The sequence below is a fragment of the Stegodyphus dumicola genome, chromosome 8 (genome assembly GCF_044657685.1).
Source record: "Stegodyphus dumicola isolate Sdum_Otavi_A_Nest chromosome 8, ASM4465768v1".
Lineage (NCBI taxonomy): Eukaryota > Metazoa > Arthropoda > Arachnida > Araneae > Eresidae > Stegodyphus > Stegodyphus dumicola.
Window position 1 is genome coordinate 144,566,410 of NC_140775.1, and position 17,364 is coordinate 144,583,773.

Here is a 17,364-nt window from a genome sequence, read left to right on the forward strand (position 1 = left end):
GTAAAAATTGTACCGCATTTGAAATAAGGTGATAACTGATGTATGTTTTTCTGCTAGAAGTGGCCCACCAGCGATTGAGTTGTAAAGTCAACGAACATTGGTAATTTGAGTCGGACTGGTGTCCTGGTGAACGGTTTGACGGCATGGAAGCTTTCATTGTTTTTCCCACGTATAAATATGAATAGAGCCAGTTGATCTTAAAAAGTCATTCACGAAGGTATCATTTTTCTTAGGCAGGTGGCCTGCGCATATGTAGCTTTAATTTGTATGATGCAGATCAACCTTGCTGAAAGTATTAGATTGGCGTTTATATTTTTCTAGGAACTATTTCTGGGTCTTGTTGTCATATAACTGAAATGATTCAGCAGTTGTTTCTAGGCTATAGTATGTAAATTATCGCTAACCCTTTTTCTAAACATTTTTTGACCCACCAGAACTTACCTTCCGAATACTGGAAGTTTGACCTGGTTCGATACTAGAAGAACGAGTTAGTTGGATGGTTGATTTTCCCCATGTGTAAACGTCAATACGAGGCAGTTTCCCATAGAAACTCTCCACGAAGCATCCCTCTCTTTTGGAAGACAGCCCTTGTGTGCTTTGCCATTTTCAAATAACCTAACCTGAACTTTCTCAACACCACTCATGGTTCCAAATAATTTTGATCTTCTGAGGAGGTAGTCGTCTTGGAGAGGTAATATATGATACCAATTTCTACTTATATTCTCAGAAATATTGATCATATGCATTAAAAAACAAAATTTTGTAATAGAATTTTTTAGTATAATTTTAATATGCACTTTTCGGGCATCGTACGGTCAGTTAACATATAAAGAAACCCGAATCGTGTTTTGCTAATAAAGTTAATAAATGCTGATAAATGTCTTGTTAATAATCTGAATGATAATAAAGAAAGCTGAGTCTTTTTTTTTTTGTTTGTTTGTTTGTTTAAATTAAATCAAAAAATTATATATTTTAATTTAAAATAATTAAAAAAAAAACGTTAACTGTGTACGAATTGAATAATACCTTGCCTTACTCCTTTTCAAATACAGTACGTGAGAATTTTGCCTTGAGATGTTCCGAAATGAAAAATACATGTATTTCGATGACTAATCAAAAATAACAGATAATAGCACTAAACAGAAGAGCAATATACAAATAGAAGATAAGAGGACAAGACAGTAATAATGTTTTCAAAAATAAAACTTTTAAAAAAAAGTGGAGGAAAATGCAGCCTGAATAATATCTTTCTTCTGGCTTACTTACAGTTCAAAGTCATGGCAAAAAGGTTAGATTCTTGCTTCTAGCTATGACATTCAGCATTCAGTCCGGAGCGAAATGTTCATTTTATAAACAAAAGGTTTATAGCCTTCTATAAAGCTATAAACCTTTTGTTTTTGTCCCAAATAACTCGTTTCCCATGCCATTTGCTGTTTATACATTTTTTTTTTTTTTTTTTTTGTGTGTGTGTGTGTGTGTGTGTGTGTTAGTTTGCTTCAAGCTGTGTTCTCAGTCTAAGAAATATGATGGTAAAAGAAAACTTTTATCACCATAAAATTTCTTTGATCCAATCCAGTAGAGCCATTCCGATAACTAATAGTTAGGTTTGTTTAATTTTTTTTACGAAAAAAAATTTTTTTATAAGTTTTTTTCTAACATAAATTTTTTGCTTCCTTTTAAATCATATAACAAAAAGTAATGTACATTTGTACTTACATAAAAAAAAATTGCTAAATTTTTACTTACTATTTTTAAACTACCGATTTCCCATCCCACGGTGAAGTTGGAAAGAAGGAAGATAAAAACTAATAATATTGTAGTTTAAATGCATAAGTGCTTAAAAAAAGATATTTAATTCATAAAAATGATTAAATCATAATATACCGTAATTAATTGTAAGTTTTCTTTCTCGGGAATATTAGTAGCAGTCCACTGACAAATTTTACCATAAAATGGCAAAAATGCATTTTGGATGATAGTGGATTTTCATTTTTAATAAATTATTAAGATTTTTTTGCTTCCGTTTTTGCATTTGATTCGTTTTCGAAATTTAATTGACATAAGCATCTATGGATGTAGATGCAATGAACCCTTCTCGCTTAGACGACCAATATTTTGTGCTCACTCGCTGCCGAGCGGTCGCTGAACGCTACTAGTTCGTTTCTGGGTTCGAATCCTGGCGAACGGGCCGGCTGCATGGGCTGTTTGCATGGCTTTTCTGCATGTGTAATGTGTATACGAGCTAGTTTCCTTTAGAAAGTCCTTCACGAAGGCATCTCTTCCTTTTGGCAGATAACCCTGGCGTGCTTTGCCATAATCAAAATAAACCAAGTAAACCAAATGACCAATATTCTTGGAAACATAAATAAAAATGAATATCGAATATAACTTCTCCATGGCAACCATTCAAGATTAAAGTAATGAAGTTTTGTGAGTGGTCACTTAGAAATTGTAGTAGTCACATTGCGCTTAAAAATCATCTTTTGAACAGAGATCTCACGAAACACTACTTTTGCATATATTATAAATGGCATTACCTGTTTCTCCTATAAAAAATGCTTATTTACTTGTAAGTGATTACGTGTAATTAAAAAAAAATAACAGTAAAAAATTTGGAGATAAATTTTGGAACTTAATGTAGTCGTATAACAAAAATAATGTGCATTTGTACTTATGTATCATTTGCTGTACATAAAAAAATGCTAAATTTTTACTTGTTATTTTTAAACTACCGAATTCCCATCCTATGATGAAGTTGGAAGGAAGAAAGACATTTACTTAGAGAAGGTAATATAATAAAATTATTTTATCCAAGACTATACAGAGAGTATTATGTTACTTTCTGTATAGTCTTGGATAATACTTTTTGTATAGTCTTGGTTAAAAGAATTTTATTGTATTACCTTCTCTAAGTAAATGTAGTTTTTACCAAAATTTCTTTAGTTTGGTTTTTGTTGGGGCATATGGATCCAGTGATTGCTATTCAAAAGTTTTAATACTTTTCCCTGCATAACAGATATTTTAAGTACCCGGCAGTTTAATAAATCACGGCGCGATTTTATTAAAAGCAATTTTTTTTCTCTCTTTCATTCGTTATGATTGCAGTAGAAATGGACTTGGCACTCTTTATCGCCGTTGAATGTGGTGGCTGTTGGCGATTCGGCAACCCTGCCGTCGTCAAACTCAACAGCAGTCGAAAAGGCTGCTCGAGAATGTATGATCTCTGCGTGCAGGGTGGTTGGTGGTATGCGATGAGCCGCGAGCAATGGACTTAAAAAACGGCATGCGCTCGAGCGATTCTTCGTGAACTTTTTTCCACCAAATCTTCTCTCTCCGCGACTTTGGATTGATTGTTCGTGTTCTTTTAAGCCGGTGGTGACTTTCTTGTTTGTTTTCCATTTCATGACCCTTCTCTTGTGGTTCACGTGGATTCTCCAACTGGATGCATGAAGACTCTGTGCTTCGGATTATTGGATATGGACTCCAGCGCCACACAGGCCCAGGTATTTAAATTACCTGCTTTAACAACTATTCGCGTCCCAGCCATTAATATGTTTTTAATCATTGCTGTGGGTAACCATCATAATGAATACAGTTAACTACACTGTTCTTAATTTTTCTTAGGCCAGTTATTTTATGAAGTGAAATTGGGAAGAAGCGAAGCTTATTACCTTTATTTATTTTTTTATTACGTGCATTAATTTTTGAATAGAGAGAAGCCATAATCTGATAAAAGCTTCAGAATAAATAAGTACACTCCCTTAAAATGCTTTAAGATAAAATTTGCAATTTTTGTTTAGTGTTATTGTAAGCGTTTAGGTAGTGTGTGTATTATTACGTACTTTCATAAATAAGTAAATAAAAATATATATTTCAGCGCAGTTGTTCACTTACATATCCTCGACCAATAGTTTTCGTCATCATCAATTAACATTTGTTAGTTGTTAAATCATTTTATAAAGTGTTATATATAATTTTGTGTGCGTGTGTGTATGTGTGTGTTTATCAAGCTTTTTTGCTCTTTCTTCACCGAAAAAAAATATAGGTGATAATTACAGTAAATAACTATATATTTTTTTCGGGATTAAATGCTGCTGAACGAAATAAGACACTGATAAATGTTTTCCTCTTTTGAATCTGGAAGTAATAATAAATAAATTATATTAAATAAAATAAAAATAAAGTTACTTTGGTTAAAATGCATATCTGAGATCAAAATTCAAAAAGGCTTTTTAAAATGCAGATGTGATATCCAGAATCCGAAAAATGTGGCTCATCGATCATTCTATTTTAAAATTTTCAGCTGTTTTGCCACTCTATTAATTTATCTGCTTTCAAAATGATGTAGAGTTTAAACAGTATTTCAAAATTTTATTTAAGTTTTTCAGTATTATAAAATTCATTTGTATTTATCATGCATTATTACTTTCGAGCCTGTTTTTGTTTAAGAAAGTTTTAGGTAAAGTGTATTGGAGAAAACAGATAATATTCTTGGAGGTAGATGGCAGCAAATTCTTCAAATTATCATATCTGAAATGAATTTTCTATCATATATACCGTACAATTTATTTTTAAATTTGTGTGCTTATTATCGTTTAAATCTTTAAAGTTCTTTCAGTGTCAGTATATTATTGACATTTTACTCCATTTCTATTTTTGTTTAGTGATTTTAGATTTGAACCTGTCTTTGAAAGAACTAAGAGCAGTTTTAATTATCCTAATTGTATTTAAATATGCTCCAATAAGCAAAAGAAAAGTGGAAATAGAATTATTTTTTGAAAACTCCCTTTTTGTGCTCGTGTTATTTTTTTTTGACAGTAAATTGAAAAATAAATTTGTATTAGCAAAATCTTAAACTGCTATTTGTGTAAAAAATATATGATACAAAATCTATAAGTCACTCCCCCTCTCAAAAACAAAATGTGTAGATGGTGCTATTTTGAAATTTGGCTTATGTTTTAATTTCAACATAGCTGTGTTTTCAAGGCAATGATTCTTTGCCTTTTAACCCGCCAGCTGCCGAGCGGTAAAACCGCTGAACTCTGGTATTGTGACCGGAGTTCAGTTTCCCTCGAAAGGACCGGCCTGCATGTGAAATTTCATGATTTTTCTTATTCTAACATGAATAAAAGGCACTTTCCTTTAAAATACTCCATGAAAGCATCCTGCTGTTAGACAAATAACCCAATGTACTCTTCCAATAATCTTAAAAACTCAAGTTCGATTAATTACCAAAATTTGAAGTTCTTACAAAATATATTATCCATGTTTAGATGATTCGTTTAAGTTTTACACTAAATACATTTGCTTATGCATATATTATAAAATAATAATTTATTATAGCAAAAAAATTTTAAAAAGCATTTCTAATAAGAAATTATTTATTATTTTTGCCTATAATAGCAAGCAAAAAATTTGCATAAATAATACTGCACATGCTTAAATTCGGATAAATTGCGGATAAGAACAGTTTAGAGGTTCGGCCAAATTTTGAAATAATATGAACATATAACAATCAAGTATGCTAATCAAAGTTCTGAATACAATACTTTATAAATAAAATTTTAAAAATGAAAGTTCCTTGCAGCTATGTTTCTGAATTATTCTCAAATTTGTTCATAAAATTATATATTTAGAATTTTATTTGTAGAATTATATATTCAGAACTAATGAAGTTTCTTGCAATTGACTGCAATTAAAATTTTTTGCTCGTTTACTAAATGAAAATTCTGATAAGGTATAAAACTTCAGAGCTATTGTTCTATCTTATTACGAGACGATTCATAGTAAGTTGGTTCGGATATGTTGCAAATTTAAATTTCGAATAAGGGGGATTTTTTTTTCTCTGCTGTCTTGCAGGGAAATTGTTAAGTTTTTTTTTTTTTTTTTTTTTTTTTTCCCTCCCTGTTAGAATCAATCGCCACGTTAGAATCTCATTATGATTAGGTTTGGTCTTTTTTTTTTTTAATTGTTATTTTGCATTCTTGCTAACCCGAGAGACTATTGTAATTGAGGTCAAGAAATGTCTTCCAGATACCGTCGAAAGGTAAACGTCCCTAATCTCCTGCCGGCTTAACACTGCAAGGATGAGACAGGCATTTCCCAGATAAGAGGTTATTGGATTTCAAGGCGAATGCAACAACAGCACATGCGCTGTGGTTATCTGTCCGTTTTATTTTTTTAAATAATCCCTTCGTGCTTAGAGTAATACCGACGTCATATAATAATTAAGAAACATAAATTCTTAAGTATCTTCTTCCTTTCTTCCTTCCTTCCCTCCTCTTTTTTTTTTAATTTTTTTTTTAAGAATGCTTAACTTTTATTTCCATATTATTACTTATTATAACTTTATATATTTTTTGTTTATACATTAGAAATAAAAAGTTACAGCCAAATTTTGGGGAAGGGAGGGAGTATGGATGTGTGCAGTAATTACAAAAAAAAAGGGGGGCGCAGGTTAAAAGCAAAGTGATGCCTAAATCAGTTTAAAATCAAATTATTTTTCCTTCGAAAATTGGCTGAATCGTAGCCAAGTGGGACCCAGATTCAAACTCGGCGAACGTTCTGACTAAATGAGCATTTACGTGGTTTTCCTGGCAACGTGAGTATGAGTCAGTTTACCTTTGAAAGGCTCTCCACAAAGGCATTCCTCCTCTTAAGCAAGCAGCAAGTGTGTGCTTTGCCATAATCTAATAAATCCAGTTCAGTGCTCTTCGAAAGTCTTCCAGTAGTCCATTGGTAACTAATATTATGTAACGATGAAAAGAATGGAAATTATATAATAAATAATTTAAACGATCCCTTTAAATACTGTTTAAGGTATTCCTCCCGCCTTCTTAGCATGCCCTCGTAGTGTAGGGGTCAGCACGCTGGGCGCGTATTCCGGAGGTCCATGGTTCGATTCCCTGCGAAGGCGTTGCTCAGTTTTCATGACTCCTGCTTCAAAAAAATACCTAATGTCTTAACAGTGGCGCCCGCACTAAAAGAATGGTGGATGATGATTCTCCACACCCAGGACTTGGCGATTGGGTCCCCTAAACCACAGTCGCTCTTTAAAAGGGGGGAGTATATAAGGTATTTCTCCCGCTTTCGTAGTGTAGTGATCAGCACGCTCGGCGCGTATTCAGGAGGTCCGTGGTTCAAGTCCCGGCGAGGGCATTGCTCATTTTTCATCTCTCTTGCTTCCAAAAAAATCTAATGTCTCTACAACTGTAAATGTTTAAATACGTATATGCCTTCTTTGACTGCTTTAAGCGAGATGATTACATTGATTCATGTAGCGATAAATATTAGTTTAGATACATGTCCACTTCAGAATGTTTTAAACAACGAAACTGTTGCAAATATGCCACAAACGAAACTAAACCTAGTTAAATAACGTAAAATCTCTTTTAAACTTAGGGTTGTTGCTTGAAGTCAATAAACAGAAGTTTTTTAGATCAGATTTAACCCAAAAATGACTCGAAATAAAAATACTCGGAACCGGTTTCACCATTAGGCTAATTTAGGTAAATCGTCTAATGACGTCGAGGTACAGAGGATGACTGTCTTACTCATAAACAAAACAGAAATCGTTAATTCTTATGAATTTTTCATTCTAGCAAAATATTGTTGAGAAAGTCATATACTATTGCGCTGGCCTTGGAAAAAAATAAATATCGGTATTGAACATCGCCTGTTGAACTGCCTAAACGGAACAATAATACTGTCTGGAACTGTAGGTGGCCATCTAGGTTTCACCGCATTTGGGAGCTTATTAGTGCAGTGTTAAATTTTGCATATAGCAAGATACTCCGAATTGTACTCGAAACTGTGATTTAGCATTCCACTTAGCTGTCATTAAATACATTTTTTTCAAGTAATGTGTTGCTTAAAAGATACTTGAGAGGCTGTTTTTTTCTGTACATACGTTTAGGGATTTAATTTTAAAATTAACAAACACAATAATTTAACTTTTTTATACACGGTCATGCAGCTTAACATGAAACCTAAATGGTTAACTAATAAGTTTAATTATATGATAAAAATCATTAACCTAATTCAACAGCCATAATAAAAGCTGTAAAATTTACTGGGTACTAACTTAATAGCCTGTCTTTGAAAAGAGAGACATAACTGACATACTCGTACATTTAATTGCATTTTTCATAATATGAAAGAAGGTCAGATTAGAAGAAAGCGAAACAGAACGAAAAATTTGCTCTGAGAAATATGTTTTTGCTCAGTTTCTTTCTTAACAAGATGTTATGATTGAAATGACCCATATTATCTTTAAAAAAAAAAGTGTTCCTTGGAAACCTGAAGGGTATTTCTTGAAAGTTAATTAAAATTTCATATGCCTATATAAAAGCTTAAAACTTCATTTAAAAAAATATTTATTTAAAGCCTCAGAGTGGCTGAAGGTGAAGAAATTACATTTCATTTAATATTTTTTGGCAAACTAATTTATTTATTGATTTTATGATTACCAGAATTTTTCCTCTTCCTACAGGCGTGGGTGTGGTGTTTCAGATTTCTTTAACCGGTACAACTCGTGTCCACAAAAGTCCGTACATGGCCCTTATTTTCAAAAAGTTGGTTATTGACATATACTCCCAATTACAAAAACGTTTTAAATGGGGCAAAGAATCCTGTTTTGGCATTTTTAAATTTAATGAAATGGATTTTGTAAAAATTACGAAATCTAAATTTTTATGCATTTATCTAATACCTCTACTTATGTGTAGGAAAATGCTGTACTCGTTATAAAAAAATAAAGTAGAAAATGTTTCACTCCGCACGGTAAAAATTGACCGAGATATTTAATTTCAAAATCTGCGACTTTTGACATCATATGCAATTTGCATGCATTGATCGGTTCGTAAAAAAATTAGAAAAATTCGAGGTTGGTCCCCCCCCCTCTTGAATGTCGTTCAGTAATGCTTTTTTGTGGGTTATTAAGTGTCTTAATTTTTTTACGTTTGTTGTGCCGAAAGAATCTTCACGGAAGTAATCTATTATAAGTTTCCGATGTCTATAATTACGGTATTAATTAATATTCGGTTGGAAATTTTATTATTATTTGCTGTTGTTTTTGTTGTTACTTATCCTAACTGGTTAGCCATTAGGCTAGACCAGATCCATGAGTCCAAGAACCATCAATAAATCCAAAACGAAAGTAGGTCTTTTTCAATAGGTCCTCTTTTATAAGTCCCAAACAGGTGAGAAGATCAGGAGTGAAATGATCAGTATTTCTTACAGATGGGGTAGATCTTATTTCTGCGGTCAAATTTAAGGCATTTCAGGTGTCCACTGAGGAACCTCATCAAAGTTGTCTGTTGAGATCGATTACCTCCAAAAGCAATAGCATCTCCCGGCTGCCTGCCAAAGTACCACCAGCCATGTGTTGGGGGATAATGCTGGGAAGAGGCAACAGTAGATTTAACTGTAGAGCAGATCTCCAAAAAGGTCAGGATGCAAGTGGTCAGAGTCATTGAGGTAGCTTCTTTAGCTAGGGCATCAGCCACTTCATTACCTCTGAGGCCAATATGTGAAGGGAGCCATTGCAGATGTACATCATGATGGAAAGAGAGTTTTGGCAGCAAAGCCAAAACAGAGAGAGAAGTCTTATCACCAGTACTAGGACAATTTTGCAGAAGCTGGATAGAACTGCGGCTGTCAGTAAAAATCCATTTATCTGTGTAGGCAGTGTAAGTGTATGCAGCCTTAAGGTCCTCCTCAGTTGCTCAAGGGGGTTAAGGAAGAGGGCCCAGTCCGAATTTTATTATTTTAGAATCATAATTTAGTAATCGTACAGAAAAATTCCTTAAATTACAAATATTTTTCATTTTTACTTAATGCATTTAATTTAATATGTTGGCCGCGTGCCAATATTCAGCTGTTTTCTTAAACACGAATTCTATAGTATTCTGTCAATATGATCTCCATTCTGAAATATATATATATATATTGATCAATAATATTCATTATAATCTGCATAGAAATACTTGTCACTTAATTTCTTAACATCAGAAAACTTTTGCTAAACTGATATTTTATTTTTAATTACGGATCCGAAAAACTTTCGCTCAGTTTGTATATGGTCCCTTAAATATTATACGTGACATAAATACCAAATATTTCAGTCAGCTGTTGTTGCACGGGGCTCAGGCTTTTTGTGTTTCATTTTTTATAGTGAACGCAAAATTTTTCTAGATATAAGTATAGGGTCCGGAAGAACATATAAAAAGTTAAATTTAGTATTTTATAGTTTTTTAAATTTAAAAATAAAAAACACGAATCTTTCGTCATTTAAAACATTTTTATAATTGACAGTATACTTCTACAACCAATGGTTGCGAAAACAAAGGGCGATTAAGGACTTTTTGAAGACACGATGATAATGATATTTGTCGCTTTACGGAAGACATTTAATTAATATTCATAGTTTCTAAGTGTTGTAGAATTATTTTATTAAATGGAAGAAATTACTTGAGTTAATGATATTTTCGAGACTCTGCAATATAACAATTCTGATTTAATGAACCCTCTTCCGACGACCACCTCTAAAAGTGATTAGTATTTCTTATAACATAAGCAACATTGGCATTGCACAGCACTTATTCGCTGAATCGATTATCGCTAGGGAAAACTAAGATAATATAGAACTGTGGATGTCATCTTGGTCAGTGTTCTATGTAATATGCCACAGTCCTTTCTTTTGTTAGAGAGGAGGTGTGCCATCATGCTAAGAGATGCCAGAATTTTTTCTGCGTAATTATTCATTTTAGTATTACTTACAACCAATTTCTAGTCAGAAAAAAAAAAAAAAAAAAAAAACTTCATAAGGTATTTCTCCCGCCTTCGTGTCATGCTTTCGTGGTGTGGTGGTCTGCACGCTGGGCGCGTATTCCAGAGGTCCGCGGTTCAATTCCCGCCGAAAGCGTTGCATATTTTTCATCTCTCCGGCTTTTCCAGTTAACCTAATGTCTCTATAACTTTTGACACTTTCAATGACTAAATGTGGATTTTTATGGGACAGCATGTGCCAAAAAATTTTCTCTTGAAAGATATATGGGCCAATTTGATACTCCTTACGTGAAAATATACTTTCGCCATTAGCTCATTTTAGTTGTGTGCCTACCACCAGTCGAGCGTTAAAGTCACTGAACACTGTTGGTTCGATTCCAGGCGAATGGGGGATAGTGTTTTCAGGTTTTCCTCAGGTTTAACGTGGATACGAGCCAGGTTCCCTTAGAAAGTCCTCCACGAAGGTATCCCTTCTTTTAGGCAAATAGCCTAGCCAGAATCAAATAAACCTAACCAGTCATTTTGACTGCGATGAAATTTGTTTAATGTAAGAAATATGTTTCTATTAGATCAGTTATTTCAATAAACAAAGAACGAAATATAACAACACATTTTAAAAGGAGTACTTACTTAGAAACTTACTCTGTATTTTATGCTCAAGCAAGAAATAAATTTTTAGAACACAGTTTTTAAAAATATAGCTGTATTTATTAAGAAGATAGCAAACAGAATTCAGCGAATGGAGCACATAATTAAAATTCATGAAATCTGAGGCTCAATTTCGCAATGTGATTTAACAAAATTTTTTTTTACATTTTTTGGAATCTTTTTAAATAAAAATATGCGCATAGGATTATTTCAAAAGATTTCGCGGATAGATACCAAACACGGAACGCCAAATTCTCTCAAAAAATTACTGACTCGCCACGAACTGATATTAGAGATCAACAATCACTAAAATTGCAATAGTCGCTTTTTTTTTTTTTTTTCTTCTCTTTTTTTATGAACGCTTCCATTGGAAATCAACAACACTTATCTTTTCAAATATTTCAATTAAACTGTTCAAATGTTTAGGTTAGGATTCGAGAGATCTGAATGACGGGAAAGGCTCTAAAGATTCGTGGGATCCAATGATTCGGATGTCTCATCCATTAAAAAAAGTGTTTTCGTATTTTTGGAAGATTATCACCTTGGCTTGGTTGGCTTGACAACTAAGATGGATAAGATAGATATGATGAAGGAATGGATGTCATTCATTACTCCCGCCCCGTGTCTATGTCCTTCCTATCCCTCAAATTCCGAAGGGAACATTAAGAGACCCTCCGCTCCCCCATCAATAAATTGCAGCCTAGAATCCTTCATCTGCTAGGAAAGCGATGAATCATCCTCTTTTCGAGTTTCGTTTTTATAATTACCTTTGGCCCTTTTTCATTATGCCTTGTATAGGCGTTGTTACAACCTTGAAGGGAAGTGAACAGGTTACCAGAAAGTTAATTAGGGATGGTGCACTTGTTGAGGTGGGATTAATTGGTCTGAAACCACACATCATAAAGAATTTATAAACTCTGTAAAAGAATTTTCGGAGTTGTATGAAGAGATTGTTTCGAAGTATCGGGTGTTTAGCATCTTAAAAAAAAAAATAGTGTTAAAAGTGCTTTATTATATGCTTTAAGATATTGTCTTTTATGTCCTTATGATGCAGATGAAAGTATTTTCCGAATAACTGATTAAATTTCAGGTTTCCTTATTCATTTGTGCGCAAAAATTAAGCAAATAGTCTGGGCTAGATCTGTTGCATTTTTGAAGACGGCTGTGTAAAGTTTGGACTTCGAATGAAACTCAAATCAGGATATCTTTGCTGCATCATCTGATTCAACTCCAGAATGGCTGCTTTACCATTGCTCTAACGTCTCATGATTTGTATTTGATGGCGAAAATATAAACGTTTATCTTTGAACTTGAGTTTGATTGCAACCGGCTGCTGCCCAAACTTTTGGTTTGATCGTGACCAAATGCCCTTCTATTTCGGGGGAATGTGTAAAGAGCATCGGGTCTTGATGCAACGTAACTCCTGAAAGTTCTTTCAGTCGGGAGGAACTATAATGTCAGATTGTCGAATAGGACTCGAACCTAAAATCCGGTCTGGACCGAAGAAATGCACCTGTATAGCTTCTGAGATTTGTGAATTTTCAACTGAATGTAGTATTTCTCATAAAGGGTGTAGAGACATTAGGTTCAGTGGAAAAGCCGGAGAGAAGAAAAATTAACAACGCCTTCGCCGGGAATTGAACCGCGGACCTCTGGAATACCGGCCCAGTGTGCAAAACACTATACTACGAAGGCACGCTTTGATTGACAAATTTACCTCACTAGAAAAAGCAAGGCTGGAAAAAAGCCTTTTGAGAATATAATAAAAATGAATTTTGTTGATTTTTACAATTAAACTTGTGTGTATCAGCGAATATGTGTAGCAGTACTGAAATGTATATTACGGTAGAGCCGTGAATTCATTTGATTGTAAATATGATTCAAAGAAGTAGTAATTTAATGTTTTTAGGTAATAAAAGTGAAAAAATTCCCTCCATATTATTTTGTTAAATTTAAAAAAACTTCAGCAAGTGTTTCTAGAATCTTTTAACAGAGTTATTTTTCCAAAAACTCGATTTGTGTATGGTTGAATGGATGGATGAAAGACGTGAAGGAATTGCGGATGCTCTGAGAGAAGTGTGGAAAATGAACGAAGAATTTGATGCATTAATCTGATAGATATTTAGAATGTATTTTATTGGGTAAATTAATTTCTCGCTTCAAAATGGTGACTTAAAAATTTGCGGGAGGGGAACGCTAATTTAAAATTTAATAATTGGTAACATTTAATCCTTACATGAGTTCATTTTAAAGAAAAAAAAGGCTTAATGCATTTCAGAGTCGTCCTTCTTCAAGGACAAAAATTGTTATGAATAGCTCTTTTTCCGATGGAAGAAAAATAACATCATGCTACTAAACGCGCAAGCCACTTTTTTAATTTTTTTTTTTTTTTTTTTTTTTTTTGTGAAAGATAAATAAACGTTGCTATTCACAAATTTCCTTATGATGTTATTGTTGGGATGAGCCCTTGCGTACAAGTGAAATAATTTGCGTCCTTACTGAGCGTTTACTTATCTACTGCCTTTCGGTTAGTACCTTGTTGACTATAATCGCTACTAATGTTCCATTGTTAAACACAGTTAGTTTCTTTTTAAAGAAACATATATACTATTAAAGTATAAAATACGTACTTAGTTCTAACTTTATTTATCCTGCACATGCATGTGTAGAAAATTACCTTCGGAATTACTTACATAAGTCCCTTGATATGTTGTCACATGACTTCTAAAAGGCAGCCTTCAGTTGTCCATGGCCGAGCAATTTTGCTTGCGTGATGCTCAATTTTTCACGTTTGAAATTTTGTCCTTGAAACTTGTTTGTATGGCAAATTCAAGTAGTTTGTAAAGTGTAAGACTTCGGTGAAGGTAAAGCACTCAAGACGACTCGCATTCGGAATTATCTGAAATTTAAAACTCTTTTCCTCTCTTACCTGTGAAGCTTCAGCCATCCGCAACTAACTTCGCATTTTATAAATAATTTTCTTGTTTCCTACACCGCATGCGTGTTTCATACAGTATATTCGATATTCAATTCCTGGAAGCTTTTAAGATTTTATTCTGCCGTGTTTTTAATCTACTCAAGCGTCTGCCCATAAACTTTTCTGGACGTGAAAGCGTGTTTGTTAATGGTATTAACGAGTTTTCCGTTTTAAAAGTGCAGTATCCTCGCCAAAGAAGCTGCTGTGAGCGTACAGTAATATACAAGTATTTCGATGGAGAAAAATTTTGCAGTTATCATCGCTTCATCAGTTTCTTTAGATTTGAAATATATTGAAAGCGAAATTTGTTCTCTAAAGCGTTCAGTTAGGCAATTATCTTCACTAAAACAAGATATGTAATTGCAATATAAACATTTTAATTACTATAGTAAAGTATGGAACAGTCTATTTGTATTATTGAATAATGACGAGTGAATTTTCCGAAAAGTAGTGTTGGTCTTTGGTTTTCGCTCATATGGTGATAACATTAAAAGGGGTGAGACGAATCCTATTATAGATTTTTCGGATTCAACACCGAATCTGTTGTCGAATCCTTATAAAAGTAATACTGAGTAGAAAGAGAACCCATTTATTTAAGAATTCAAAATTTAAATCTGCGTTTTTTGAAAAAAATTTTAAGGCTATAATTTTCAAAAATGCTACTACATTCATTAAGAAAATATAAATGAAATATTCAGAAACTGTTTGAATCTTGAAACTGTTTTTCTCAATTTAATTTGGAAAAAAAAAATTGAGTAAACTTCAAGTTAGATTTTGAGTTTATTTTATTTTATTTATTTATTTATTTATTTATTTATTTATTTTACAGTTTTCAAGATTCTTCTTAAATTAAAGTGTAAACAGATGATTGCTAACAGAATTAACACAGATAAGCACTAAACATGCAATTTTAAATTCTCTCATAAAATTCAGAAAAATCTAAAACTGTTTATTTATTTAATTTATTTTCTAAAACTCATAAAACTACACTTGCAGTGCAGCATTTAGTGTCACACGATGTTGATATTGTCGATCCTGTACCAATGAAATTGCAAAAGTCACGTTATTTTTCTTAATGTGTGCTTCTGCTGGATTGCAATAAAATTCATCTTTTCAGAATTTTGAGTTAAAACGGTTAATGGTCTTTTAGCTTTCGTCTTCAAGATTCTTTGACGAATCACCGATACTCTGCTCAGTCAGCAGGAACTGTCTTTTAACGGGAGTAGATTTCTAGAGATTAAAAAATTCCCTAACTAATAACTAATTTATTTCTTGAAATTCCCTTTCTAAAATCTTTAATGTTAAAAAAATTAATTGAAAAAAGACCCGTTTTAATAAGAAGAAAAAATGAAGTATGAAGAAGTCTTGGAAAATGAAAACAGAAAATATTAGATTTTTTATTTGTTCCGTATCCTATCTTTAAATTATATTAAAAAATAATAGCACAGTGAACCCTTTGAGAAGACCAAATTCGGTCTCCAAATTATTTGATTACCTGTGAAGGCAATCATTTTACAGAGGTAATGTTCAGTACTGATATTTGTTTTTCTGACAAGTATTGATCATTTTCGGAAATGATCGCGACGAGAAAATTCACTGTATTTGTTTTCCAGTTTAGCTAAAACAGCTTTTTAATATGCAAAAATAGGCTATTAATTTACAGTGAATTTTCTTATGACGGCCACCAGACAAAAACGCCCACTTCTGAAAATGACCATTATTTTTGAGAACATAAACAAACATCTCTGTAGAACATCACCTATATAAGATGACCGCTTTCAGAGAAGACCAGAATCATTTGAAACCGAGGGTGGTCGTCGTAGTGAGGATTCATTTTTATTTGTTACATGAGTGCAGTGTTTGAGCACGTAAATTCAGCCTTTCACTGGTTTTTCTAAAAAATTTTCTCGAGAATCGAGATTACCTTGTAAATCTCGAGATTTTCGTGATGAAATGCTGCATTATACAGGGTGAACGTGAGAAAGAGGGTAAAACTTTAGGGGGTGTTAGAAGGCAACTATACGAGCAATATTCGTAACAGAATGTATGGTCGGAACTCAAACGGCGAGCTGTTAGGTGGCATTGTAAATAAATTGTATATAAAGGGTCAGTCCTCTCACCCGACAGCATTTTCTACCGTGGATTGCCTATAGGATCGCTGGTTATACGAACCACAAAATTTCCAGGACGACGAATTGTTCAGAGTGATTGATCCCTTAGCTTGGCCAGCAAGCTCACTGGATCTCTCGTGTTTGGATTTTTCCTGTGGGACCATATGAAAAGCCTAATCTACGAGTGCCCCATTGAAATCAATCTGGATCTAGCCTCCAGAATCGCCGTTGTTGCTGGCATGGAGGTAGGAAGTAAGAAGGAGTCGCCCTAAACAAGTTTCTCTGTACCCTGCTCTGAAGCAACGGCGATCCCTACGTGGTGACCAAAACATTGGGTCATTTACCATTGAGTTCTATGGGATTTGACGCGTTCGGGTGTAAATATTTTGTAATTACGTCGCAAATATACATATAAATGTATATATTTTCTTTTTCTACAACACTTCAGAGTCCTAAGTATGTGAAAACAACATATTTTTAAACAACAGTTCATTCTGAACGGAATTAAATGCTATACTTTTCACAGGACAGTTTTCTCAGAATGGTTTAATTTGAATGAAATATTTTCACAAGTTTTCGTTAATTACATTAGAAAAAAAAATTAAAGTAATTCGGTTTTATTCGTTAAGGTACAAAAATTAAGATCAAAGTTTATTGTATTATTAATATTAAAATTATGCATTATTTCTTTTCTATTTATAGAGCTTCTTCCTAAAATACTTTCTTAAATATGACATGATTTTTTGGCTTCTTTTAAATCGAAAAATGTAAGTCAATTTATAATTAATGTTCTATTCGGTTCATTTTAAATTAGAGAATTATTAGGAATTAAATAGTATT

General features: G+C 33.1%; 1 protein-coding gene across 6 annotated transcripts in view; it reads left to right on the top strand.

Moving 5' to 3' along the window:
• LOC118187631 (tight junction protein ZO-3-like) overlaps positions 1 to 17,364 on the top strand; it is a 369,809-nt gene that overhangs the window by 164,942 nt on the left and 187,503 nt on the right. Inside the window, exon 1 of one of the 6 annotated variants that reach the window (XM_085822534.1) lies at positions 3,213 to 3,503. The exons of the other annotated variants lie outside the window; for them this stretch is intronic. Coding sequence (XP_085678660.1) covers positions 3,447 to 3,503 — 57 coding nt within the window. The 5' untranslated portion in view covers positions 3,213 to 3,446. Of the gene's footprint in view, positions 1 to 3,212; positions 3,504 to 17,364 lie in introns of those variants that run through there. 6 annotated transcript variants of the gene reach the window in all.